At 39.1% G+C, this 26,472-nt stretch overlaps 1 protein-coding gene across 1 annotated transcript in view; it reads right to left on the bottom strand.

The window, feature by feature from the left end:
• Positions 1–26,472, bottom strand: part of SLC12A1 (solute carrier family 12 member 1) — a 104,034-nt gene that overhangs the window by 64,805 nt on the left and 12,757 nt on the right. Inside the window, exons 2-12 of the mRNA XM_030930776.1 lie at positions 26,341–26,472; positions 26,111–26,186; positions 19,804–19,899; positions 17,639–17,778; positions 16,460–16,570; positions 14,602–14,713; positions 12,433–12,560; positions 5,905–5,989; positions 2,618–2,769; positions 511–618; positions 67–190 (exon numbers count right to left, since the gene is read on the bottom strand). Coding sequence (XP_030786636.1) covers positions 67–190; positions 511–618; positions 2,618–2,769; positions 5,905–5,989; positions 12,433–12,560; positions 14,602–14,713; positions 16,460–16,570; positions 17,639–17,778; positions 19,804–19,899; positions 26,111–26,186; positions 26,341–26,472 — 1,264 coding nt within the window. The remainder of the gene's footprint in view (positions 1–66; positions 191–510; positions 619–2,617; positions 2,770–5,904; positions 5,990–12,432; positions 12,561–14,601; positions 14,714–16,459; positions 16,571–17,638; positions 17,779–19,803; positions 19,900–26,110; positions 26,187–26,340) is intronic.

The following is a 26,472-nucleotide window of genomic DNA, read 5'->3' as shown; positions in this document are numbered from 1 at the left end:
GGAAAGCCCTATGAATAATCAGAAGAATTCTTTGGTTTTCAATCAAAACAAGAAAACTTTACAAACCAATAAGAATAAATGCCATGGCTATAAGAAAAGTGAGAATATATCCTCTCAGGGGTTCATTGTTTTTCCCGTATCCCTTTGCAAAAAACTGCAGGGCTTTGTAGATGTTGTCCTTGCACAGAGCCTAATGGAAAAGAAGAGAAGACATTTGTCATTTATAGCTATGCACAGTCATTTTCTCTAGGTGATTCAAACAGGAAGATTTGGGGAAAGATTAAGTGATACACAAGATGAGGCACAAGTTAACACTGCACTTTATCATTCTTTATATTATTTGAATCGATCTTGACTATATGGCAGACATAGCACTTGAGCCAGATGTAAACATTAACTGTTTCAGAAAATGATGGAAAATGATTGCCAGTGAGAATGAATATTTCAGCTTGCTTCACATTCTGTGGAAACAGCAGTAGGGAGAAGCACAAGCTGTTGTGCTTGTATTACCTGGAACACTTTGGGTGCGCTGACAAGGGAGGCCAGGGCGGAGGAGAGCGTTGCAGAAAAGATTCCTGCAGTGATGAGGGGGCCAAACCCTGATACCATGCTCATGACCTTGAGAAGAGAGGTACAAGTAAGGAGACTTCCTGTGATTTGGAATCTGTTTCATAAGCAAATTGCTTTCAACTAGATTTTTTCCCCCTGCTTCTTTCTTGCTTTCACATTCTTGTTTGTTTGTTTGTTTGAAACGGAGTCTCGCTCTATCGCCTAGGCTGGAGTGCATTGGCACGATCTTGGCTCATTGCAACCTCTGCCTCCTGGGTTCAAGTGCTTCTTGTACCTCAGCCTTCTGAGTAGCTGGGATTACAGGCACCTGCCACCACGCCCAGCTAAATTTTGTATTTCTAGTAGACACGGGATTTCACCATTTGGCCAGGCTAGTCTTGAACTCCTGACCTCAAGTGATCTGCCCGCCTCAGCCTCCCAAAGGGCTGAGATTGTAGGCATGAGCCACTGTACCTGGCCCATTCTCACGTTCTTAATTTTATTTTTTAAAAATAGAAATGGCCTTTTTGGTTATTTATAAGATAATAAATGCTCACCGCAATATATCCAGAAGATACTGGAAAAAATAAAGAAGGAAATGGTTTCAAGGATTTTGACATTTTCCCCTCTGTTCTTTGTGGCCATATGTTTCTTTGATGATGGGGAATTCTATCCAGCAGAAAGCAGTATTTTAATACGGTTTGGGGAGGGGCTCAGCTGTTTACTAGTCTTTTTACAGCCGTTAACCTTTCTTCTTCCTGCACACAGAGGCTTTTCAGACCTTTCCTATTTCTGTGCTCATTAAACATAATTTTAGATCTGAGACATGATGTGATTCTATCAATTTAAGTCATATTTTGGAATAATGACTTCAGTTGAGTTAATTTCTCTTTGTGGGTTGTTAAAACAGAAGAGTGAAGCTTTCACGACAAATTTACTTCTCCCTCTGCTCACCAATCATGCAGACAAATTAATAGGTTTAAAGTCCTACAGTTTTCCTAACTTCCATTATTACTTCCCCCTTATTTACCTTCCCTCTGGCACTCACAATTTCTCTCTTAGCCTTGTCTTCCAGGCTCTCCAGGGCCACCTCAAAGGCTTTGTCTAAGCTGAAGGCCGTGTATGAAATGCATTCCAAGATTTCTCAATGAACTTAGAACTATCATTTGACCCAGTAATCTCTTTACTGGGTATATATCCAAAAGAAAATAAATCATTCAACCAAAAAGATACAGGCACTTGTATGTCTAGTGCAGCACTATTCATAATAGCAAAGACATGGAATCAACCTAGATGCCCATCAATGGTGGACTGGATAAAGAAAATGTGGTACACATACACCATGCAATACTACACAGCCATGAAAAGAATAAAATCATGTCCTTCACAGTAACATGGATGCAGCTAGAGGCCATTATCCTAAGCAAATTAACACAGGAACAGAAAACCAAATACAACATATTCTCATTTGTAAGTGGGAGCTAAACATTGAGTACTCATGAACGTAAAGTGGCAACAAGGGACACTGGGGACTACTAGAGAGGGGACAGAGGATGGCAAGGGTTGAAAACTAGCTATTGAGTACTATGCTTAGTACCTGAGTGAACTACTCACAGTGAACAGAGGCTACTTGTTGTAATACCCACAAATCTCAGCATCACACAATACACTCATGTAACAAACCTGCACATATAGGATACTCCCCGAATCTAAAATAAAAACTAAAATTATAAAAGAAAGAAATACATAACAAGTGCTAACTAATCTAAGTTCCTTTCCACCATGAAATCTTGCACAACTGATTGGAAGATACATAGTGTCAGGAGATGATCTCTCCCTGGTGATGCAATTCATACGACTGCCTATTGTCTCTGACCACAGGTAATGTAACCATAGAATTTGCTACCATGTAATGCCTGTATGACTCCTTTCCCTCCCACATGAATCATTCCATGCTGGATTCTTATCAGCCAGTAATCAATCAGTTGCAGATTCAGAAATCTTACTCTATGTGACATTCAAAAAATGAAAATAATGGCAATGAACGTTTTTAAATTTTGCTTCAAACCTGGAAATTGTTCATCAGTCCGTACTGACATGGTTCATGTCGACATCTTGAGAAGTCATAGCCCAACCCACATGCTGCTGAACCATTGCAGTTCATCCCAGAAATGATGGTGTCATTCATGTTCCCGGTGGCATCTCGGACCACACAGGCCCCTGTGGAAACAACCGTGGCTTGTTATTTCTTTATAAGGTTCTGGTCCCTTAGGATTTTCTTCTGAAAACATAGTTTACTTTGAGTCTGAAAAGGTCCATTTCTTAGCCTCTCTTCACTGTGGGTAGTTCTTGATAACTGGAGGCTCCCATCTGCTGAGCCCTGGGGTTTCCCCTTTTCTGTAACAGGCTGCCATTTCAACTGCCTGTGTGACTTAGATTTGAGTGGTAAGAGACTTGGGAGTTGACATTCAGTCTTAATTTTTTATCTTTTAAAACTTGCATGGCAGCCCTTGGTACATAACACATACTCAATACATATGTCTGGCTTAGTACTAACGACTGGATGTTTTTCAAGTAGAAGAATTTATTTCCTCATCTGCAAGAGAGCCAAGGGGTGGCATTATGGAATTCTATTATAGCGATTAAGAGAACACAGCCCGTCTTTTCAACTAATGATATTCCTTGCATAATTTATAAACCAGAGTTATAGTTCCACATTATATGCAGTTTTAATGGTTTAAACAATAAAGGAAATATTTTAGGATAAAATATTCAGATTTCATAGGCAATGGTCAAATAATATTGATCTAGTATCTATCTTAGTTGATCTATTATTTTCATACATTTGAGTGTCTCTGTCATTTTCTACTATAGCATTCTATGATGAACATCTTTGTGCATAACATCTTTTTCTTCTAGGATAGATTCTTAAAAATAGAATTATGGTCATTTAAAAGACTGCTGATATATATTTTAATCACTGGCATTCCCTTATGATTTTTTCTAACTAATCTTTGCCATGTTTTTGATAGGATTTTTGAAATATATGAATATACGTGTGAAGTATATATAAACTTTTCTGAACTACATGAAGGATAAATACTTTACAAACTAAATACCAACCAATAAAACTGCTTTGGTTTTCAAACTCTACCCAGGGTGTATTCTCATGCCTTGCTAATAATACCTTTAAGACAGGTCCCAGAGACCGGAATAAATGTGATTCTTAGCCATGGAATCCACATTCTTTGAATTTGGGAGACTTAAAAATCATAGACTCTTTTTTGTTTGTTTGTTTTTGTTTTTGAGACAGAGTCTTGCTGTGTTGCCCAGGCTGGAGTGCAGTGGCACAATCTTGGCTCACTGCAACCTCTGCCTCCTGGGTTCAAGCAATTCTCTGCCTCAGCCTCCCGAGTATCTGGGATTACAGGCGCCTGCCACCATGCCTGGCTAATTTTTGTATTTTTAGTAGAGATGGGGTTTCACCCTCTTGGCCAGGCTGGTCTTGAACTGATGTCATGATCCACCCTCCTCGGCCTCCCAAAGTGCTGGGATTACAGGCATGAGTCACTGCACCCAGCCAATCATAGACTCTTTTATCTGAAAGAGCCATTTAAAATAATCAGTGCAGGGATCCTTTTTATTGTAGTCCTGAGAGGTAGCCTGCCAGCTTCTACTTGAACGCTTGAAATTATGGATGTCAATTACCAAGTCAAACTATTCTTTCATATTTTACCTGTTTGCATTGTTCATTTATGTTGAACTGAACTCTTTGAATCATGTATTTTAACCTCTGCATAACAGATCTCTCAAAATTCCCATGAAGCCAGGCCATGAGTCATTATTTGTACTAATGACAGGACATTGACTCCATGACTGTCCTTCTCCTATGTTGGGCAAGTGTAGAAATGTGTATTTTTCCACCCATTCGGGGCAAAACTTGAAGCTCTGAAATCAGGTCTATAACTTTACTCATTCTCTCACTTTAACTGTAGTAAAAAAGAAAACCACTCGGGAAATTTAACTTTAGTGGTTTCAATGTCATTCAAAAATGTGTTGATTTCCTAAAGCACTGAAACAAAAAATCTCTTTACATGTAACTAAACTTGGACATGCCCCAACAATACATTTATCTACCTATTTATTGATTTTTGACACATGGTCTCACTCCGTTGCCCAGGCTGGAGTGCAGTGGTATGATCACAGCTCACTGCACCCTTGACCTTCCAGGCTTAAGCAGTCCTCCCACCTCACCCTTCCCAGTAGCTGGGATCATAGGTGTGTGCCACCAGGCCCGGCTAATTTTTTATTTTTTGTAGGAATGGGGTCTCTCTATGTTGCACAGGCTGGTCTTGAACTCCTGGGTTTAAGCAATCCTCTGGCCTCAGTCTCCCAAATTAGTGGGATTACAGGCATGAGCTACTGTGCCCAGCCCCAGCAATACTTTGAACAAAGTTATCAGATTTCCTCAAATTAGAGACAATGAGACAGGGAAGGATTTAAGTTCATTTTTTTTTATCTCCAGAAACTAACTGTAGGTACATGCACCTTCTCAATTTCTCTAATAGTAAGCGGAAGAGGACTATGATATACCCTTTGGCTTCATGGTGGTCCAGCCTAGAGCATTTTTCCCTGTTGTACACAGAAGATGGTTTTCTTCTCTAAATGTTGAGAAACCTCTTCCTTTCCTACTATGGCAAAAGTATGAGGCAGCCCCCAACCAGGAGGAGGTGTGACTGTAGGCAGCAGGTGGAACCAAAGTCAGCCTCAGGAACAGCAGGTGAGTACACATATTTTCTGTTCACTGAGCAATGTAGGGGCTGGCCGCCCACACTGCCAGCAGCTGGGTCTTGTTCTGATATCCTGCCAATTGGTGACGGTGACATTTCCATATTAAGGATAGCAGTGCAAGGATGAGACAGAGTCACAAATTCCACATCTTTCATACTTTCCTAAGGCTGTTTTTAGGTTTGAATGGTTTTGTTTTTTACTTCTTTTCTCTATTCTGTTCCTCTCCTGCCTCCTAGAACAAGGGAAGTGTGTGCTGGAAGTGGTGACCTCCTTAGCAGTGGGATTATCATCAAGGGTAGTAAAATGGGACACTCTTTGTGTTCAGGTAGAATGACAACCTGATTAGCTTTATTCTAGCCCTGACCCAGAGATGCCTGTATTATAGCTTAATTGCATTCAAATCCCTAAAGTATCTAAATCATTAACATTAAGGTACCAAGAAGGGAATTAAAATTGTTGCCTGTTAAAAAACTTTGTATTTATGCTTCATTGAAAGCCCACTAGATGTGAACAACTGGACCCTTCGTAATTCTGACATTCAGACACTAGAGATGTATCACTTACCTACACAAATTGCAACCCCTAAGTAGGCAATAGTGGTGATGAAAATGGCCAGCATGGTTCCTCTGGGGATGGCATCTTGGGGATCCTTTAAAAAAATAATGTGGAGGTAGAAGAATACAGAACAGAATAAGAACCATAGATCACTTGGAGTTATTTTCGTATTTTCAGATTTTTAGGCTACCCGTCCTGAGGCAAGTTCTAAGAAAAGATCAAGGAAATGGTAAGTTGATGAGCTCGAGCTTTATTTTGGACAAAGACAAGGTGTGCAGAGTGAATAAAGAAATCTGTAAAACTTTCAGCTGAACAGAAGAGATCTCTAACTGTCCAGAAGGAAGTTTCTATAGAAAAATGTAGTAGGTAGTTCACTCACCCAGGCCTCATCCTTCTCTTTATCTCCTATGAATTTCATTTAGATGTATCACATCTTGAATTTGTAGGGGAAAATATACAAACATATCTGGCATGTTGATAATATCTCTGTATGTATTTGTTTTATAGTGAGCTTAAGCTTGCCTTTAAAAAGATCACTTTTGACTGAGGGAAAAGGATGATCTACTTACTAAATTCTTTAATCCCTTAAATTCCCTATTTGAAATCGAGTTCAGAAGTATCTGCAATGGGAGATATTTAATTTCCATAGGCAGACATAAAGAAAGAGGCAAATTCAAGCTTATACCAGAAAATGGGCTTTTCTCTTGCTTATAAGTGTATATACATTCACTAAGTTGATTTCACATCATACTTAATTTACCATTTTATATCCTATTTGGGGGGCATAAATCATATAAAATCAATTTTTAAGTAGCATATTGAATTGTATTCAACTCAACTTAATAGGGATTATTAAATAGAAATTTTAATGTCTTCACTTTTACAGGACAGGGCCTAGCACAGAGTAGGAGTCAATAAATATTGAATTGAAGAAGGCACAATATCAGCAGGTATGAGTCCCCCAACCAGAGCACATTAGACTCATCAATACAAATAAGCAATCACTGCAGTCAAACAAAGTTTGTGCTTTAAAAAGAAAACTAAAATATGCTGAACGAGTCCATCAAAAAGGTTATACATAGTGAATGTAGACTCAACTTGACAACTGAAAGTCACAACTGAATCAAGCAAACCTGCCCCACATGGCAGTAAGCCGGCCCTGTGGAACCACTCTGTGATCATTAATTCCTCCACACTCTTCTAGGAGTATCTGCACACAGGGTTTGTTCTGACACTTACATACCCAGTCTCTTCCTTCCAAACTATTGTCGTCAGTGTGGCAGGTGTATGCAATGGGGCAGTGCACAGAAGGAAAAAGAAGGCAGTCATGACTATGATGGGGCCTACTGAATCCCCTAATTCATGTTATCTTCCAAAATTTATGTTATTGATGAAGAATTTCTTGAGATCTGAGTAAAATGTAAAGAACTGACAGTGGGAAAAACAGAAAAATATATATATATAACGTTTATGCATACATATATATATATATATATATATATATATATATATATATAATGTATGGATAACAGATGTGAAGATGGAAGGCAATCTTGTACCTAAAACACAAAAACTTAGTTTTTGGCTAGGCATGGTGGCTCACGCCTGTAATCCCAGCACTTTGGGAGGCCAAGGCAGGCAGATCACCTGAGGTCAGGAGTTTGAGGGCAGACTGGCCAACATGGCAAAACCCCATCTCTACTAAAAATACAAAAATTAGCTGTGCATAGTGATGTGTGCCTGTAATCCCAGGTGCTCAGGAGACTGAGGCACGAGAATCACTTGAACCTGGGAGGCAAAGGTTGCAGTGAACTGAGATTGCACCACTGCACTCCAGCCTGGGCGACAGAGTGAGACACTGTATCAAAATAAACAAACAAACACCCCACAAACTTAGTTTTTATTTGCAACTATCTGCTACAAGCTCTAAAATGACTTAACAGGAGTCACATGAGAGTCGATCATGACTCTAAGACATTATTATTTATTTATTTATTTTGACATGGATTCTTGCTCTGTTGCCCAGGCTGGAGTGCAGTGGCTCAATCGTGGTTCACTGCAGTCTCAACCTTCCCGTGCTCAAGTGATCCTCTCACCTCAGCCTCCCAAGTAGCTGGGATGATAGGTGTGTGCGACCCTGCCCAGCTATTTTTGTGTGTGTGTTTTGTAGAGACAGGGTTTTGCCATGTTGCTCAGGCTGGTCTCAAACTCCTGGGCTCAGGCAATCGCCCACCTTGGCCTCCCAAAATGCTGTGATTGTAAGCATGAGCCACCATGCCCAGCCATGATCCCGAGACATTAACATGTAAATCTGGAATTAACATGTAAATCTGGATGCCAATATGTTAGTGTATGATTGGATATTCACATTGTCTGGTCTGGCTAGCTTCCCCTTAGATAGGGCTCAGGAGGACTTTGACAAATTATTGATTTTCACTTGAAATGTAGTTTCCATCCACAAGCAGTAACCCAAAACCTAACCTTCTTTACCTTTTTTCATTAGACATTTTATTTTTCCTTAGGACAGAAAGCAAGCAATCTATTAGATCCCTGCTTTCTCAGTATGTCAACCACATCCTAATTTTGCTTCTCTGAAATCACTTCTTAGCTTTCTTGATTAGACTTGGGTATTTTCTAAATCTTCTCCCAGGTACATATTTAAAGATCATCTATTAGTGCGTTATTAGCAAATGTAAGGTTCTGGATTTGTCGCATGCCCTTGTGCCTGTGAGCTTCCTTCCGGAGGAGGATTCTGAGGCTGTGAGTAGAGATCAGGACCCTGCCTACCCTATAGTGTGTAAACAGTAAATGTTTCCTAAATTGAACTGAATCCATTATGTTTTATTTCTAGGTTCACTTTCAAAGAGAAATAATATCTACAAGTACTGAAGTTTCCTCCCGATTTCCCAACGTATTTTGTCACCTCCCAGAACTTAACATGGTTGGCTCCTCCCGCTTGTGACCACGTTATGACTTCTCAAAGCATTCTCCTCTCTTGATTTTCATGACCCCACTGTCTTTTGATTTCTTCTGCTTCTTAGCTCTGTCTCTTTTTTCTTCATGGACTTGCTTTTTACTATTAATACTTTGAATGTCTGTGTCTCCCTGAACGCTGCCTCAAACCTCTTCTCTCTTCCCTTTTGCACATACCTGCATGAACTCATCCCTGCCATGGCTGCTAGTCCTGCCCTGGCTCCTTTCAGAGCTCCAGACTCATACATCTAGCTACCCACTCACTAGACATCGCCACCCCATGTCCTTCTGCCATTTCAACCTCAATAGACAAATCTGAGCTTCCTTTCCTCATCTACTGTACTGTGGAATCAATTCAACAGGTTACAGCCAGCATTAAAAGAATCCAATAGAATAGAACTGATGTGAGAATATCAGAAGGCATTGCTTGTAATAAAGTAAAGAACCATTTGGGGAAAATTTTCTAAGTGTGCACTTGGTTGTGATGTATAATGTTTTCTTACAGTGCATCGTAGTAAAAAACTTTTTTTTTTCTATTTCTTCTCCTAACTCTAACAGAAGCTGATGCCTTTGGTTCTTTTCCTCTGCATGGCCTTAAATCAGGCCCATGTTGTCTTTTGTCCAGACTATTATGATAGTCTCTAATTGATCTTTCTGCCTCCAGTCTTCCTGCCATTACACCCTTTCCCCACCTTCCAAACCACCCTCCACAAGCTGTTAGCAGGCTCGCTCTAAAACACATATTTGATCATGTTACTCCCTTGTCTAACCTCTTTAAAGTCTCCAGCTAGTTTGGGGATAATATCCAAACTCTACTGTCTGTAGTTAAGAGGACCCCTGAGTTCTGTATATAGTAAAAGTATATAGTATATAGTAGTGTATGTGTTAAAAGTTAAGCTTAATTATAAAATCATAAAAGTATTTTTAAATAAAAAGAATGCAACATTCTACAATAATATTATGACCATGTATGCCCCCCAAATCCTAACAGGCCATTGTCTGTAGTTTCTTTACATGTGAACTCAGAATCAGAGATTTCTCAGTAGAGGCTGCTAAATAAATAAAAACTTCTTCACTAACATAACAACCCTAAATCAACTTAACACTTATTTTGAAGGGGGAGGAATTTTAAGTCTTGTCTTTTCAGACAGAAATAATATCTTCTCTTTCTTTGCTTACTCCCAGAGTACTTAGGGCACATAGAAAATTCTTTATAAATATGTTTCTTAATATATTAATGAAGGATGACATACCCTACTCTGCACATAAAATAATTCTCATTAGCAGCATCTTTCTCGGTGCTTTTTTATACTCCATTCCTTCTGTTTCAAATGTTGCTCTCTTCTTTGTCCTGTTGGCAAACTCCTGTTCATCCCTCAAAACCTGGATTGAGTGTCCCCTCTTCTGAAAGTCTTCCTTTACTTTCGAAGGGACAGGCAATTGCTACTTCCTCTTTCCTTTGCACTTGATTCTACTCTTGCTTGTTCTAATTCATGTAAGGGAAGTCTGTCTCCCCCTTCGACTCTGAGCTCCTTGAGGGACAGGTGAAGCTCCTTGCTTCCTCAGTGCCTGGTGTGAACAGGCACTCAGTGAGTGCTAGCTAAGCGGAACTGACTACTAAACATCTGATACAAACTTGTTTTTAAGGAGTCTAAAGAAAGAACAATATTCTTTACTTTAAAGGTGTGTTTATAGTTTGCAGAAATTTAAATCAGTGACCTCTGATACTCTCCCAGAGCTGAGAAACCAGAAGTTCAACATCCATAGCTAAATTTCATTCAGCAGTGATACTACTTGAATCATTTTGAACAAGTTTCTTAACTTTTCTGCACTTCAGCATAATATTTTTTATGTCCCATTTCTGCTTGAGAACTTACCATAGCACTGTGGCCCTTAATATAAAAAATCTAAATGCCTTTATTTTATTTACTCAATTAGTATTTATTGAGGCTGTGCTAGCTTTGAGGATAAAGCAATGAACAAAATCAAAGGCAAAGTCTCTACTTTCATGGAGTTATGTTCCAGGGCAAGCGCCTCTGGCTCAAGTCCCTCCAACAGCTGTTTCCCTTTGCCTTCAAGGTGATTGAGCCCCATCAGGGTTTCTCCAGTTGAACTGTAAGAGACTTCTCACTGTTCCCAGTTTCCTCATGCCTGACTATCCTTTCTGCCTGGAATACTCTATATTTCTTCATCAATAGTCAGCATCCAGCCTTTGCTTTATGTTCAGGTTCAAAAGTTATTTCTTTGAGAAAATCATCTCTGATTAACTTAACAATTATTTTCTTCAGTATTTTTATTTCACATCCCACTTGGACAATGCATATGGTTTTCATGTATGTATATTTCTTGATAAGTCTTGAAAATATTTCTTGTCTTCCAAAGTTGATCATAAATTTGTTGAGGTAAAACCTGTGTCTTCTACTGTGTGTGTGTGTGTGTGTGTGTGTGTGTGGGTGTGTGGGTGTGTGTGTGTGTGTTAGAAACAGCTTATTGTTCCCTGATATACATCCTCACTTTCCTCCTTTTAATACTAGAACCCCCTAAAATTTTATCTGGGCTCATGGCTGCCCAGATAGAGACTACATTTCCCACCCTCCTTTGCAACTAGGTAAGGCCACAAGACTAAATTCTGGCCAATGAAATGTCAGCAGGAGTGATACATGCAAGTTCTAGGAATTGCTTGCCCTCTACATGCTTATCCCCCTTCTCATGGACTGGAATGTGACCTTGCAGATAGAGGGCAAGCCCCAAAGTAACGGTGAAACAAAGAGGTTATCTGGGTTCCTGGGCTACCTTTTGGAGCAGACCTTTCTTATACCACAGGATGGCCTATGGGCTTGATTTAACATAAAATGTTTATTTATTCATGAGTATATCAAGACTAATCAAGAAATATACATATGTTTTATTTATTTTTGTTTTTTTTTTTTTAAGAGATCAGGGTCTTGCTGTGTTGCCCAGGCTGGCCTCAAACTCCTGGGTTCAAGCAATCCTCCCACCTCAGCCTCCCAAGTAGCTGGGACTACAGGTGCATGACGTTGTGCCCAACTGAGCTAGATTTTGTGCATTAAAACCTGCATCTTGCTTAGGCCACTGTTGCTGGTCTTTTATAACATTCTCATATCCTAACTCATACCATGCTCTTTGCAGTACTTCACACAGAATAATAAGTGGGAAGCTAAGTGAAAATGTGATTATTTCCCTTTGTTTTGTTTTGTTTTTACTTTTACAGGAAAATATTCTCATTCATTTGGGTTTAAAAGAGAAAGGACGGTTCTGGTATTTTTTTCACTGAACTACATTTATTTTGGGGAAATATGACACACTATCACACTACTCTGTTCTTCTGATATCACCGAATAAGACTTTTGGAAGAATTATCTGGAATAGAAATCCAAATTTGGCATTAAAGGAAAGAACTTTTAAATCATCAGGAAATCTTACAGAAACATACAGTTTGAATATGTAGGGTGATATGGTCACATTTAACCTCTCTAGCTCCTTGTGCTACCCACCAACTGTGCCCCCACATTCCAGGACTGCAAAGCAGAGCAAACAACTTACCTCCAAATCTCCTGAGATATTGGCACCAGCAAGAATCCCAGTAGCTGCTGGGAAAAAAATGGCAAAGACAGAGAAGAAGCCTTCACCCTTTGTGAAACGTGGCCCAAAGTTTTCTGCAAATATTGATGCTGCAACATAAATTATAAGAAAGTTACCATGTAGACATTTTTCACAGTGTAGGAGATTAAGTTACCACTGGCTTCCCTAGCCCTAAATGCAAATACATTCCTATGTTCTGATTTTTTTTTTTTTTTGAGACAGAGTCTTACTCTGTTGCCCAGGCTAGAGTGCAATGGCGTGATCTCAGCTCACTGTAACCTCCGCTTCCCAGGTTCAAGCAACCAAGCGATTCTCCTGCCTCAGCCTCCCAAGTAGCTGAGATTACAGGCACCTGCCACACACCTGGCTAATTTTTTGTATTTTTAGTAGAGACGGAGTTTCACCATGTGGGCCAGGCTGGTCTCGAACTCCTGACCTCAGGGGATCCACCCGCCTCAGTCTCCCAAAGGGCTGGGATTATAGCCGTGAGCCACTGCACCTGGCCACATTCCTATATTCTAAATGGAATGAACTTCAAGATGTGGTGTACTCCTGAGGAACTTTATGTTAATATTTGCCAAAAGTCAAAATATATATCATAAACTTTTAGATCTCTAGGACATAGTTCTGAAAAATCAATTTTTGTGCTGACAGAGATCCAGGCTGCCTGACTTTTTTGCATCTAGAAGAGGTTGAAAGAGGAGGAGATGAAGAATTCTCTCACGACCACCCTGGCATACCCACAAATGCACCACCACACAGATTCACACACACAACTACATTCTCACATGCATAAATACCATAAACAATCAACACACTGGTTTTCTATGCCTTTTTTTTGTAGTTGAAGAACCTTGTGGGTGAGTCTACTTTACAATTTTACTACTAATGTATGAATCTTTTTACTCTTTACTCCTAGGTATTAGATCTTAGCTGCTTGTACCAAATCCTCAGTATGGGAGAATATTATAATGCGGAGCTTTGTTAATAAAATAATACCATCCCACAGGTTGTCACCAAATTACTCAAATAAAAAGGAAACAACCTAGAAGAAAAACAGGAGGAAAAAAGAGAAAAGAAGAGGAAGAAAAATGTGAACAAAAGAATCTGGGATGCAAAAATAGGAAAAAAGGCTTAAAGAAAAAAATATGGTAGGAGTGGGAAGGAGGGAAAATAATAGAAAAGAAAAGGATATTAACATGCAAAGTGAACCAGAAAGTCTTTATGAAGAAAAGGAATCAGGAAGAAAGATATGTGCTATCAAAAAGAAATAAATACTGACAACTGAGTAAATAACGAAGGGAAACATTTAAAGACTCAGCAGTGGATTCTTGAGCAGGCTAGAGGGAAAAGAAAGGCAAGAACAGATAGAAGGAGTAAAATAAGGAGAGAAAGGAGTCAAATTTCATGCTCTGTGATGTTATCACAGGATGCTACACTGAGTAACTCCTGCAGTCTTTTCTGCCTGAAAGCCTGACAGTGATGCTTAACTAGGTAATGCCATGGGAAAGCAAGGTGCAAACAAGTCTAGCAGGAAGAAAGAAATGCCTATATTTGACTTTAGTGCTCTGCAGTGGCTGAACAAATTGAGCTGTGTCTCTGTTTCTGCTATTTGACAGCAACAACAAAAGGTTTACAAAGCACTTTCGCATCGCAAAGCACATTGTGAGAAATTGTCTTATTTGTTTCTCAAAATTCTCTCAGGAAGTTCTTATTATCGTCCACGTTTTGGCAGGAAAATCTGAGACCCAGGCACATTAGGTGTTCTGTCCAGCTGTTAAGTGGCAGAGTTGAGACCCAACCTTGGGTCTCCTGAATCCAACACCAGGCTCTTTCCTGGAGAAATTTACTATCCATTTTATCACTAGTGAAACTCATATATTTTCTGGTTCTAAAACCTATAGTGTGCCCAAATTTGCTGGTGAGGTACTGGGTTTCAGAAGAGAATGAAGTTTTTGCCTCTATTATGCTTCCCCAATGCACTTCCCATTTCTTTTGGGCTTCCACATCCACAGGTAACTTGAAAGGGGAGCCAGGCATTCTGATGGCTGGGGTTGGGGTGATGGGGATGGTGACGAAGAGGGCAGTGGAGAAGTATTCAATGAAAAGCAACCAATTTATTCCATGTACCTTGGTAATTAAAGAAACCTCTGGACTTTTTCTCATTGTTGGATGGAATGACAGTTCCAATGAAGAAGTTTACGATAGCAATGAGAAGAATGACCAGAAGAATCACTTGGGCCTGGAATGGCAAGGTAAAAGGAAACCAAATTAGATTTATTTAACAACTTTTTACATAATTATAAAAGTTAGAAGTGTCCACTGCAGACCGACTCCATCTGATTATTTCAGTTAAATCTCTGCTACCCAGAGTAGGTAATAAGTGCATCCTTATTAGAATGGCATGTAAACAGGCCTTATTCTACTTGGATGCATACACCACATTTTCAATGGAGCACGTGTTTGGGCACTTCAAGGTGACATTTCTATAACACTCTAAGTAGCAGGTGGGTAACTTCCACCATTGTCCCAGGAATGTAAATGAAGCCAAAAGTTTTAACACTGATAGACTTGAGGGGGTTTTGTTTGTTTTCGGCAGAGCACTTATCGGCTGTTTCTGTTCCCAGAGCTAACTGCAGGAGTTCCTGTTGATACTAATTTTCATGAATTCCCTTTTTATATTTATTTCTTTATTTGCTTGCTTATTATTGATTTCTTCATAGACCATACGTAGGGATTAGGCCTGTTTTGGTTACAGGTGAATATCAGTGCCTAGAAGAATGCTCAACACGTGGTAGGCACTTAAGTTTTGTTGAATGTGTGAATGCATAATCTATAAATAAATGCCATGTAGGCATGTTTTCTATTGACTTATACAGGTGGGAGGCTTTGGCTGTCTTTCCACGTCTCATGACCGCTTGAGATCTAGTTACTTCATCCACAGGCATGTAGGAATACTTTCAATTGCACCGGTCACTTGAGGGAATTACAAAGGAGGCAAAAGACATGTTTCCCATCATTCAAAAATTTGCTATCCATTTTATCACTGGTTAAACTCAGAGATTTTCTGGTTCTGAAGCCCATGATGTGCCCAAATTTGCTGGTGAAGTACTGGGTTTCAGAAGAGAATGATAGTTTTTGCCTCTTATATAGGTGCCTCCCACCTGTATACGTCAATAGAAAACACTCCTACATGGCATTTATTTATAGATTATGCATTCACACATTCAACAAAACTTAAGTGCCTACCACGTGTTGAGCATTCTTCTAGGCACTGATATTCACCTGTGACCAAAACAGGCCTAATCCCTATGTATGGTCTATGAAGAGATCAATGATAAGCAAGCAAATAAAAAAAATTAGTATCAACAGGACACTGTGATGAAAAAAATCATAGGAGAAAAAACATAGGAGAACCCTACTTTAGATAACTTTATTCCCTGAGCGAGGCAATGAAGTTTAGTAGCAGTAGAGGGTAGCATTTAAAGCTCTAGCTCTGTAGTTAAGAGTGCCCGAATTTGAATCCAGTTTATATCTCTATGGCCTTCAGTAAATTGTGTAACCTCTTGGTGCTTCAGTGTCTTTATCTTTTGCAAGTTTCTTTGGCAAGTTTCCAACACACTTGCCATTTCTCTTGGGCTTTTGCACCCACAGGCAGCTTGAAAGAGGAACCAGGGTTTGTGATTGAAAGACCCAGGCTTCCAGCGTGCACCGCTGCTATGATCATAAGGGGTCTGTGCATAAGGCAGCCGCTTTGGTGACAGCACAGAGAGACAAAATACAGCAGTCATGTGACTCGTGAACCCTGAGTCATGACTGCCTGGGCTTCGTGCTTTGCAGGCTTGGTGTTCCACCTAGCACTTGCCTGCTCATTTCACCATAGCAGGTAATAACAGCAATTTTTTTGAATATGGAGTTCCTTCTACTCCTGCAATCTGTTCAGGACCTGACCAGCCACTGTTGATAATATCATTTTTGAGAAATTTACCTTTGCCTCCCATTCCATTCCAGCTACTGAAATTCCTAGAAGAATCACCACTGTGATGGAGCCTATAATCCGGATGTCATTGCTTGGATCCACCATCATCGAATCACTCTCCTGGGGAAACAAATTCTTAAGTGCTTAGAGATGCAGCTTTTTGCATGTGAGTCTTATTGCAATGTTTAACTGTAAAAAGAGTTACTATACAATTACACCTGGGGCCATATAGGATAATAGAAAAATGGAGTATTCATAAATATATGAAGATAAAAAAACCTAACTTTTTTTTTTTTCTGTGATAATAGGCCTTTGATAGTCAAGGTTAGGAGTTAGACATTTTAGAATTCATTCTAGCTTTTGAAGCCGTTGTAGTACTAAGTAAAAATATGTATACACATACATACTGTGTTTTATTTCAGAAGAATGACTAGTTATTTCTGTGTGTCAAGGGGAATCCTAGCAGAATAAAAATGAATGGTTTACAGTATAAATACTGAAAATTAAGTGGTGTCCTATTTAAGAACAGATGACACAAACCTGATAATGTATCTCTTGAAGGTAATATACCTTGTGAACTGTAAGCTTATTTATTTATCTAATTTTTAAGTAGAGGTACTTTTTCCAATTGAATTCACTGAATGCTACCATTACTATGAGAAAAGGACTAGAAATTAGTTGATATATTAGCTAATGAATGTGCTTGCACATACAACATCCTAGACTGGGCACCTAAACTAGGAAATGGCTAGTTTTCTGGAGTGAGTTATCTTAATTTTTCAACTTTCTTTCCTTTTGGAAATCTATAACCATAATCATAGTACTACTGTTGACAGCAATATCCATTATTTATCTGATGTTTCCTATTTTACATAATATTTCATGTACATTATTTCATTTGATCTCTGCCACATTTCTGTGAAATACATACAACAGTATTATTACACCATGTTATAGATTTGGAAAATAAAGTCTGGAAGAATAGAGGAACTAATCCAAACCTTCTTGGCTGGTAAATGTGAGAACCTAGACTCAAAGCCAGATCTTCTGAGGCCAAGCCCAGGCTCCTTCCACTATATTTATCTTTTATCCTCTCATTTGGCTGTAATGATATCCCCTAGTGCCCTGAGAAGGCAAACTAAAATAAATTGTGCTGCTTGGCAGAAAAGAAGAAAAGCTTTTAATTACCTTAAGAAGATCTACTACAGTCTCAGCAAATCCCACCACATACATAGCAACAGCCACTGCATTAGCAAAAGCAAAGATCAGGCCTATTGACCCACCAAACTCGGGCCCTAAACTTCTGGAAATAAGATAGTAGGCCCCACCTGAAACAAGAAATGAACATACTTTACATTGAGGAACTGCTAGTTTATATGACCAAATGATTGTGACTATCTGAGAACATTTACAGTGTGAATTATTTCAATATTAATTTTACAACTTCCTAATAATTTTAGGAAACCTGTGTTACCCAGTGAATAACGTAACCCTTCTTGGTACTCTGTACTTAATCTACAATAGGGGTATCCTGACTTAATGAAGCCCAATCTATTAAAACCTAAATGCAAAAAATCTACAAATAAGAACACAGCAAACTTTACCAAGAAATGTGTTGACTTTATAAAAATATCATTGGAGTATTCAAATTAATAATGCAACTGAAGTAAAATTATATATAAAAAATTTCCAGGAGTAGGAAAGTCTAGGTAGAAAATGGAGTAGGTGAAGTTTATCTTTGTTATTCTAACTTCCTTTCTGTTGTGTATATATGTACTATATATATACATACATATATAGATATTTGTACATATATACAATTTCCTGATATATATGTACTGCATAAAACAAGGTATCTGTATTATCCATTCTATAAATCAAACTTGCTTTTCTATGTTTTTAGTGAAAGAAGGCATGATATATATAAACATATATATACAAAACATATATAGGTACATATGTAAAATTTTCTGATATATATGTGCTGCATAAAACAAGATATCTATAAAGTGTGATATATTATTCATTCTATAAATCAAACTTGGTTTTCTATGTTTTTAGCTCGAGAAGGCATGATTATTGCTAAATACCCATATATGTATGGATGTGGCCAGTAGATCCCTTGCCTGTTGGCCACTGAGAGCACAATGTTTGGGAGTGGCAAGTGGGAAGAAAAGTGGGGAGGGTCTGGAACAATTACTTCTCCCTTGGACATTGAAAAAGTAGTTCTATTATATATATATGTAGTTGCATACTTCGGTGCACATGAAGGATTGAACTAGATTGGTCAACTGCCTAGAGAGGTACCTAGGGCAGCTTATTGAAGGTGAAAAGGACAAAATGTTAGGAGGTCTGATTATCACAGACCATAGTAAGATTGACTTCTTATATAGAGGTGGCCTTGGAGGTGGGCACAGTTGGCACAGGAATGACAAACACACACACCTAAAAACAAAACAAAATTACTTTTTGCTGAGAAGAAATTTGTTTCACTATAGTAACTCTTTTGGGCTCAGGGGTCAAAGTCCTCTCTAAAAATGTAGCATATTGTCTGGGTGGAGCAAATCCCCATTATTTCCTTTATACAGATTACCTGAAACAAATGAGCTAGCCAGTTACCTAGGTAGGCTGGGTCACCATGAGAGACAGGCAGAGGATGAGAGTGGACGTGTGTCATGGGCAGGATGGTGTTTTAGAAGGCCCTGAGTAGGAAGACCTGGATAAGGTGCCCAAGTCGAGAACCATAGAAACCAAAGGGGAAAGAGGGGGCGAACAAAGGAAGACAGAAGAACAACGATACATTTCATCCATTTCACTTTCTGCCTAGGCCTGCCTACTCCTAGATTATTTGAAAGTAACTCTTTGCTTATTTATTTACTTATCCCCTTTTAATGGTCTTCCCTTGCCTGTTGGCCATTGGGGGCACAGTGTTTGGGGTGAGCCCCGAGGCCTGGGTGCAGGGGTGGTTTACTAAGTGAGAACCATCAGCAATGCCAACTGGGGCACTGAAGAAGACCCATGCTGAGGGGACCTGCGAGAGAGCCAGTGGGTCTCGTCCAAGGTACAGAGAAACCATATATTTTGCTATAATATTCCATACCTTCTTACTAGACACATAGTCACTCTCCACTTTATAAACATGTTTCGTTACAAAAAATGGGTGGTGTCAATGAAGATATTCTCATTTTAGTTGAGAAAAATTTTGCTTTGCTGTTTAAATTTTCGGTTATTTTGTTTTGTTTTAGGATATTGGGGACTAATCAGCAATATGTTAATTTCACTTCCAATAGTAAACTAACTCCAGACATTACTAGTAACCAAGCCTCTAGTCATAAGTAAATTAATTGGCTTACCTCCTCTTACTACTCCATTCGTGCAAATAGCAGACATAGAAATACCTGTGAGTGTTGTCACTACCACACTCAGGCCAATGATGATGACTCCAAGACCTGCAAAATCCCCCAAGAGAGGTGTTTGGTTCCAGTATTGAGAGAAGTCACCAGTACTTCAGGAGGCAGCACTCTGCATCTTGTCACAGAAAGATCCAGCTCCCTGTGAAAACCTGAAATGTTCTAAAAGATCCCATTTCATGAAGGTCTAGGAAGCACCTGAAATGAACTAAACTTTAAAACAGAAGCCAAATCTGGGAATCATTTTCCAAGGAACATCAGCTACAGGAGTGCAGACTAGCCTGAAAAAGAAGAAGTTTACCTAAGGAAGGTGCACATCTGTAAAGCACAACCTACAACGTGTCAGAGAGATCCATTAGAAAAGAAACCAGAGTAGACCTGGACTATTCTTATCGTACCTTAGGTTTTCTTTGGCATCCAGCTCCTCCAGATAACCAGGCTTCAAGAACATTGGGCTACTTCCTTGTTCCCATCAAAAAGAAGTATAAAAAACTGTTTGCCTACCCGTAGCAAGTGATGAGGGCATTAGATATCTTAGAGATTTTACCTCCACGAACAAACCCGTTAGTTGCTATCGCAGAAGTTGACAACCCAGTAATAGAAGTTACCATGGTGGAAAGAAGAATTATGAGAACTCCAAGACCTGTTAGCAATGAAAGATAGAAGATATTGCATTTTACTTTTCTTTCTTGGATTCCCTCTTGCTGCAAACCACACTGCCTTTAATTTAAGTTTTCAGGTCCATGCCTCGGGCTCCAATGGGGTTTCTTTGTGCTAAGGAGAAACTGGTTTGCCTGGCGTAAAGACCAAGTCAGAGAACTGCTCATTATGATGAAGGATGCTTTCCAAAAGTAAACACAATCTAAAGTGCAGCCTTGGAAAGGAAAAGTTGACTTATGCTGGTGTCCTGGGGGAGAAACTATCCTGGCTGTGAAAAGAGAAAACATGACATTTGACCTTCTTTCTTGCTTGAAGGAACCGGAATGAGAAAGTTGGGGGTTTGACAAAGGTTAAATCCTTCCCCATTTTTCTTGCATCTCTTTGCCTGATGGGGGAAAGAAACCAACTTGCATTACCTTTGAAAACACTCCAGAAAGGTCAGTGATGAACTATTAGAGCCTGTGTTGCCTTTACCTTACAAATGAGGGTGCGGGTCACAAGTTTAATTACCTCCTCTGACACATCCATTTGTGGCAATAGCAGAGGTGGATAAACCAGTGATACCAGTCACTGTCACGGCTAAGCCGATGATAATCACACCAAGACCTCAGTTGAAAGAGGAAAAATAAAGGGATTAAATGGTGGAAGAATTCATTGGATCATTTACATAAAAACCAGCAAGTCTGGGGTAAACATCAAAGGACCACATTTGAGTTTAACAAGTTGGCCAGAAAATCACCATGGAGTAAATGCTTAGCTTTGAAGTTTTCTGCTTGTAGTAGCTCTGGTTCCAAGAAACTCAAGAGCTAAAATGTGCAGAACTAAGTTGTACAAAACAAAACCACTAGGGCTGGTCAAAATTGAATGTGCATCCCATCTTCTTCTTCTTCTTCTTATTTTTAGAGACAGTCTTGCTATTTTTTCCTGGCTGGTCTCAAACTCCTGGCCTCAAGTCATCCTCCTACCTCAGCCTCCCAAGTAGCTGGGACTACAGGCTTGCACTATTACACCTGACAGAATTCCATCTTTGGAGAAGTTCTAGACACCTATAACATGATAATTGGCCTACAATTCCAAGCTGTCAAGATAACTGAGATTAAATGTTCACCCTTCCAGGCTGCTGTCTTTTTACATACATTTGGTCACGTAGGGGTGGGGAACTACAGACAGTATAGCAAATTATTCACCTGGCAGATGGGTAAAGTGGAAAAAATGAAACTAAATTTCATTAACTTATTGACGGTGTGAATTCTGGAAAGTTACCTGTTATTATAAGTCACTTTAAATAAATAAATCACTGAGCTACAAAATAGCAATGAAATTAGAAAGAATGCATGTGTGAAGTGACTAGCATAGCACATGGAACACAGTACACACTCAATGATACTGCTTTTTGATCATATCCACAATAGTCATAATACTTACTGCTTTTTAAAAACCTACTCTATATCCAGCTATGTGGCAGGTAATGCAAGAAACACAAGGCACAAATAAAATGAAATTTAAAAAAGTGCCCCAAGGATTTTATGGTTCAGAGGGTTGACGATTATAAGGAGAGGGAGAAAGTGGTAGAGGCCAGAATTCAACGAAGGCGTGACTGCTTTCAGCTTCAAGAAACACATAGCCAGGAGGCTACAGAAGGGTATCACAATATACCACTTTAGCATAAGGATTATTTGGACAACTGAAAAAAGTAGATACAAGAAAAGCTCTCGATCCCCTTCCTATTTACCTAAAAACAGGACATAAATTTGTCCTCCCTCCCCTCTCTACCAGGAAGTGGTGTTTCTGATCACCAGAGACAATTTTGGATGCTTATCAGCCTGACGAAGGCACCACAGGCATCTACACAACAAGCTTTGCTGACTAGCTCTTATCTTCCATTCCTTTCCTTATATATTTATCTTGCCAGCATTTGCCACCCTATGAATGAAAAGTCCTTTTCCTTTTCCTTTGTCTTGTCACTTTTCTACAATTTAACTGTTCTTTTGTTAAGATGATATGTAAGCCCATGTTCTAACCACCCCTTTAAGTCACTCATCGCTGAGTGGTCCCAAGTGTGTGTACCATGTACATGTTAACAAATTCTGTTTTTATCTTATTGATCTGGCTTTTGTCAGTCTAATTTATAGGCCCCCAGCCAATTAACCTAAGATGGGTAGAAGATAACCATTTTTCCTCCCCTACAATACCCTCTCTAATGGAGGCCGACCCAGAATTCAGGGAGAGGGCTGTGGAGTCACAGTCACTGAACTCACTCTGGCTCCATCCAGAATGCTCTGGTCTGGGCTTTTTGGTAAGTTCCCCTATGTAAAGTGAATGCTCCATAGTTGTTGTTGGCAGTCTCTCTTGTCCTAAGGATGGTTAGAAGGGTAGTTAGCCAAGAGAGGCTGTTATCTCTCTGGCCATGCCCGAAGAGAAGGGAAACTGGAAGGAGGTTAAGGACAGCAGTGGGAATGAGTCAAGGTATTAAAGGGTGTTTCTTTTGAAGCTCTTGGCCATACCCTGTCTCTAACAGGAGCCTCTAGGTTTTTTTGCAGGTTCAAGTGCAGTGGGAAGAGGCTAACTAAGCAGAGGCTGCAAACTTGGACCACATTGCTTTGGACCCTGTAGACTCTTAAAAGCTAGGGGTTGTAAAAAAATAGTTGGACTAAATTCTTCATATCTGTTGCAGGGATACTGTGGTGAGCAGCGCCTCTATATCACTATGTGGCTTCAGGTCCTTGTGCCACTAAAGGTGATTTATTTTGCACTTGTTTTGCTCCTGACTTTGTTTTGAAGAGGCTTGATGGAAAATGTTTAGCATACCCCAGAAACTCTACAGGACCATGTAATTTGCATCGCGTAACGTTAAACCTACTCCAACCTTATTATTTCCTCACCATTATTTTCCTTTTGACTCTAATTTTTTTCAACAATTCTTAATTCATCCTTTTGCATTGTATATATTTCTGAAACCATTTGAAATCTTGGAACAAAGTTTTAATACTTTTGCACAGCAAAGGATTTGCTTCTCTCTCATAATCAAAAATAGAATCCCAGGGTAGAAGGCAGCTGGGAGCACATTCAGTTCATTGTTTTCTGAAATTGTGGTTCTTGAACCACCTGCTTCAGGAAATGCCTGAGGTGCTTATTAAAAATGCTCATACCTACTGAGTTTGGATCTTTAAAAGTAAATCCCAGGATTCTGCAGTTTCCTAACCTAACTTCCCAGATAATTCTTATGCATCCCTCAGTAAGACAACTAAGCTACCCTCAGCCTATTTAACTTGTGTCTGCCTGTTCAGAAAGGTACTTTAGCTTTATCTTCAAAGAATTCATTGGGTAGGAATTAACCTGCTCCTTAATATTTAGAAAAGAAAGGGAAACACTGAATATAAGTGACTTGCTTCAGGTCATACCGGCTTTTCACACCCAACATCCTTGCTTGATGGTTAAATTTATTGGAAACCATCTTGCCCCAGCAAGGTCTCCAAGATAGAGAAGAACAACTAGACAGCATTATCAGCTCATTCCACCCTTTGCTTTTGGGAACAAGACAGCCAAAACTCGTAGCCCAGAATGGTTACCCAAGGGCTGTAGCTACTGTTACTCCTGGCTCCAGATTCCTTCTGGCTGTATTCCCAGGGTCTGGGCTTGAAAACGTATTTAGTTTTCTTCCTCAATCTACCCCCAAAGCAAGAACAAATAGATGTATTTGTTTCTTTTCTTTCCCAATAAGGAAAACCCAAATGGGACCCAGATGGCGACTTAACTCATTTAGTTTTAGGTTCATAGCAAAGGCCAGTAAAACTGAGTAAGGTTGACAATAAGTTTCTAGTACTCACTAAAGTCTATCTTCTGAGAATTAAAAAAAAGAAAAGAAAAGAAAAACACAAACCTCCATTCGAAGGAAAACCCACTGAACACTTACTAGGTAGAATTTTATTCTCTTCTAATATATAATTTCAGTACTTCAATATAAAGATCTATATTAAAATAAAATTAATGTCTGATAGTATAAACTGTTTAGCAGAAGATAGAATTCTTCATTCTCTACAGTTTTGCAATAAACTCAAAACTGCGTTGACTGTGATGAGTAATGTAAGATCTGATTAAAGTTCAGATTATTGCCCAAACATATGGATGTTAAATAAGTTGCATTAAAAAGAATTACTCTTGCCCTTGGCTACTCTTACACCTCCAAACAAAGTAATGTTTCTTGATGATCTCAATAAGTTACTAAACTACCCTTAAAAACCTAATTTTGCATGAAACCCTGGAGCAAAACCTTGGCAATATTAAGATGCAGATTTTCCATGGAACGGCATATACTTATTTTGGACCCTGCGGCTGTGAGCATTCATTTGCTATGCATCATAAAACCGGCAAGCAGCCCTCTGTCAGGAACCCAGCAGTTGCCAAACATGAAACATGGAAAAACTATGGGAACTGGCTCTAGTTTTTCAATTTACAGCTTAGCCCTTTCTTTTCTGAGTTAGTCTTCTGGTGATGCTGAATGTGTTTTGAAGAGCAAAGTCAATAAATAATGACCAACTACCTTCTAAAACGTGAATTGAGATACCTTCTGGAGTGCTATCTGAAGGCACAATAGAACTTCCATATTCTTGAGACTAAGTCTTCTCCGGAAAGTGAATTCATAATGTATTTCCCATATATGGAATAGAACATCATTAATTTTTATCTCATTAAATGGGGAACTTTAATAAAATTCAATTATATTTTTCATAAAAACTTTACTGGGAGGCTGAGGCAGGAGAATGGCGTAAACCCGGGAGGCGGAGCTTGCAGTGAGCTGAGATCCGGCCACTGCACTCCAGCCTGGGCCACTGAGCGAGACTCCGTCTCAAAAAAAAAAACAAAAAAAAAACCAAAAAAAAACTTTACTAATATACTTTCAACAAAAAACGATTTGCTACAAGAAATAATATTTAAAATGGAGTGTAATATTTAAAACATTAAACAATCACTCAAAATAATGTCATTATTATCCATTTTTCATTTAGAAAAAATAACAGTAATATACATATTATCTTAGTAATTTCATCTTTCACTTTAAGCTCATATCTGGCAATACTCGATTAGACTTTGTTTTCTTACTGCTGGTACCTGAAAGTAACACAATTATTTTCTTTGGAAAAAGTTCAACAATTCAGCATTTTTATTAGTCAGGTCACATTTTCACCAGTTTTCCCACAAGATATTTTTGTTCAGTGAAGTTTTACCAATCATCCCAAGAAGGATACTCTGTAACAAATGAGAGGCAAATGTCAATATGTCCCCAAATACAAATGTTATTATCTAAAATTAACGTGCTATTATATGTCTGTATACCTAAAACTCTATCAAAAGATAGAGATATCTCCTTGAGCATTCGCCTGTTTGACAAGCTGGAAAATTCCAGTCTCACAGGAGTTAACTCTTCACCTTTGCTTTCTGACAAACATCGTCAAAGAAGCAAAGTAAAAGGAGCTCAACTGTAAATTATTTCTGTGACCTTCATCTCACATTCAGTATTAATGGTGAAAAAAGGTTGCTCATTGAATTTATAATTTATATCGAAATTATTTAGGAGGGGAGAAATGCTTACCAATTCCAGCTTCTCCAACAATCCAGGAGAGGCGAATGAAGAGCATGACTCCCCAGATGTTCAGCATGCATCTTACCTGTGGATAGAAGCGGTATTGAAAGGAGACAGGACAATGATAGTGGGACAAAACCCGGAGCTCTTCATAATGCTGTGCCCCGGCCTTGTTCACTCTTAATCCACTAGAACATTGAATGGATAGTTTGAATTTGTAAACAGAGGAGCTTTCTCACCAGCACACCTTTCACCCATCCAAACTTCACGACACCAGCTTGATCGTCTTCCTTATTTTCAGCTTGTTCATCTCCAGGTATCCCATCACCATTAGCAACTCTGTCAGCTGAACTTGGGGTGATTGCCACATT

Source organism: Rhinopithecus roxellana, chromosome 5 (assembly GCF_007565055.1).
Source record: "Rhinopithecus roxellana isolate Shanxi Qingling chromosome 5, ASM756505v1, whole genome shotgun sequence".
Classification (NCBI taxonomy): Eukaryota; Metazoa; Chordata; class Mammalia; order Primates; family Cercopithecidae; genus Rhinopithecus; species Rhinopithecus roxellana.
The sequence above is the reverse complement of the archived record's forward strand: the minus strand, read 5'-3'. Positions and strand labels throughout refer to the sequence as shown.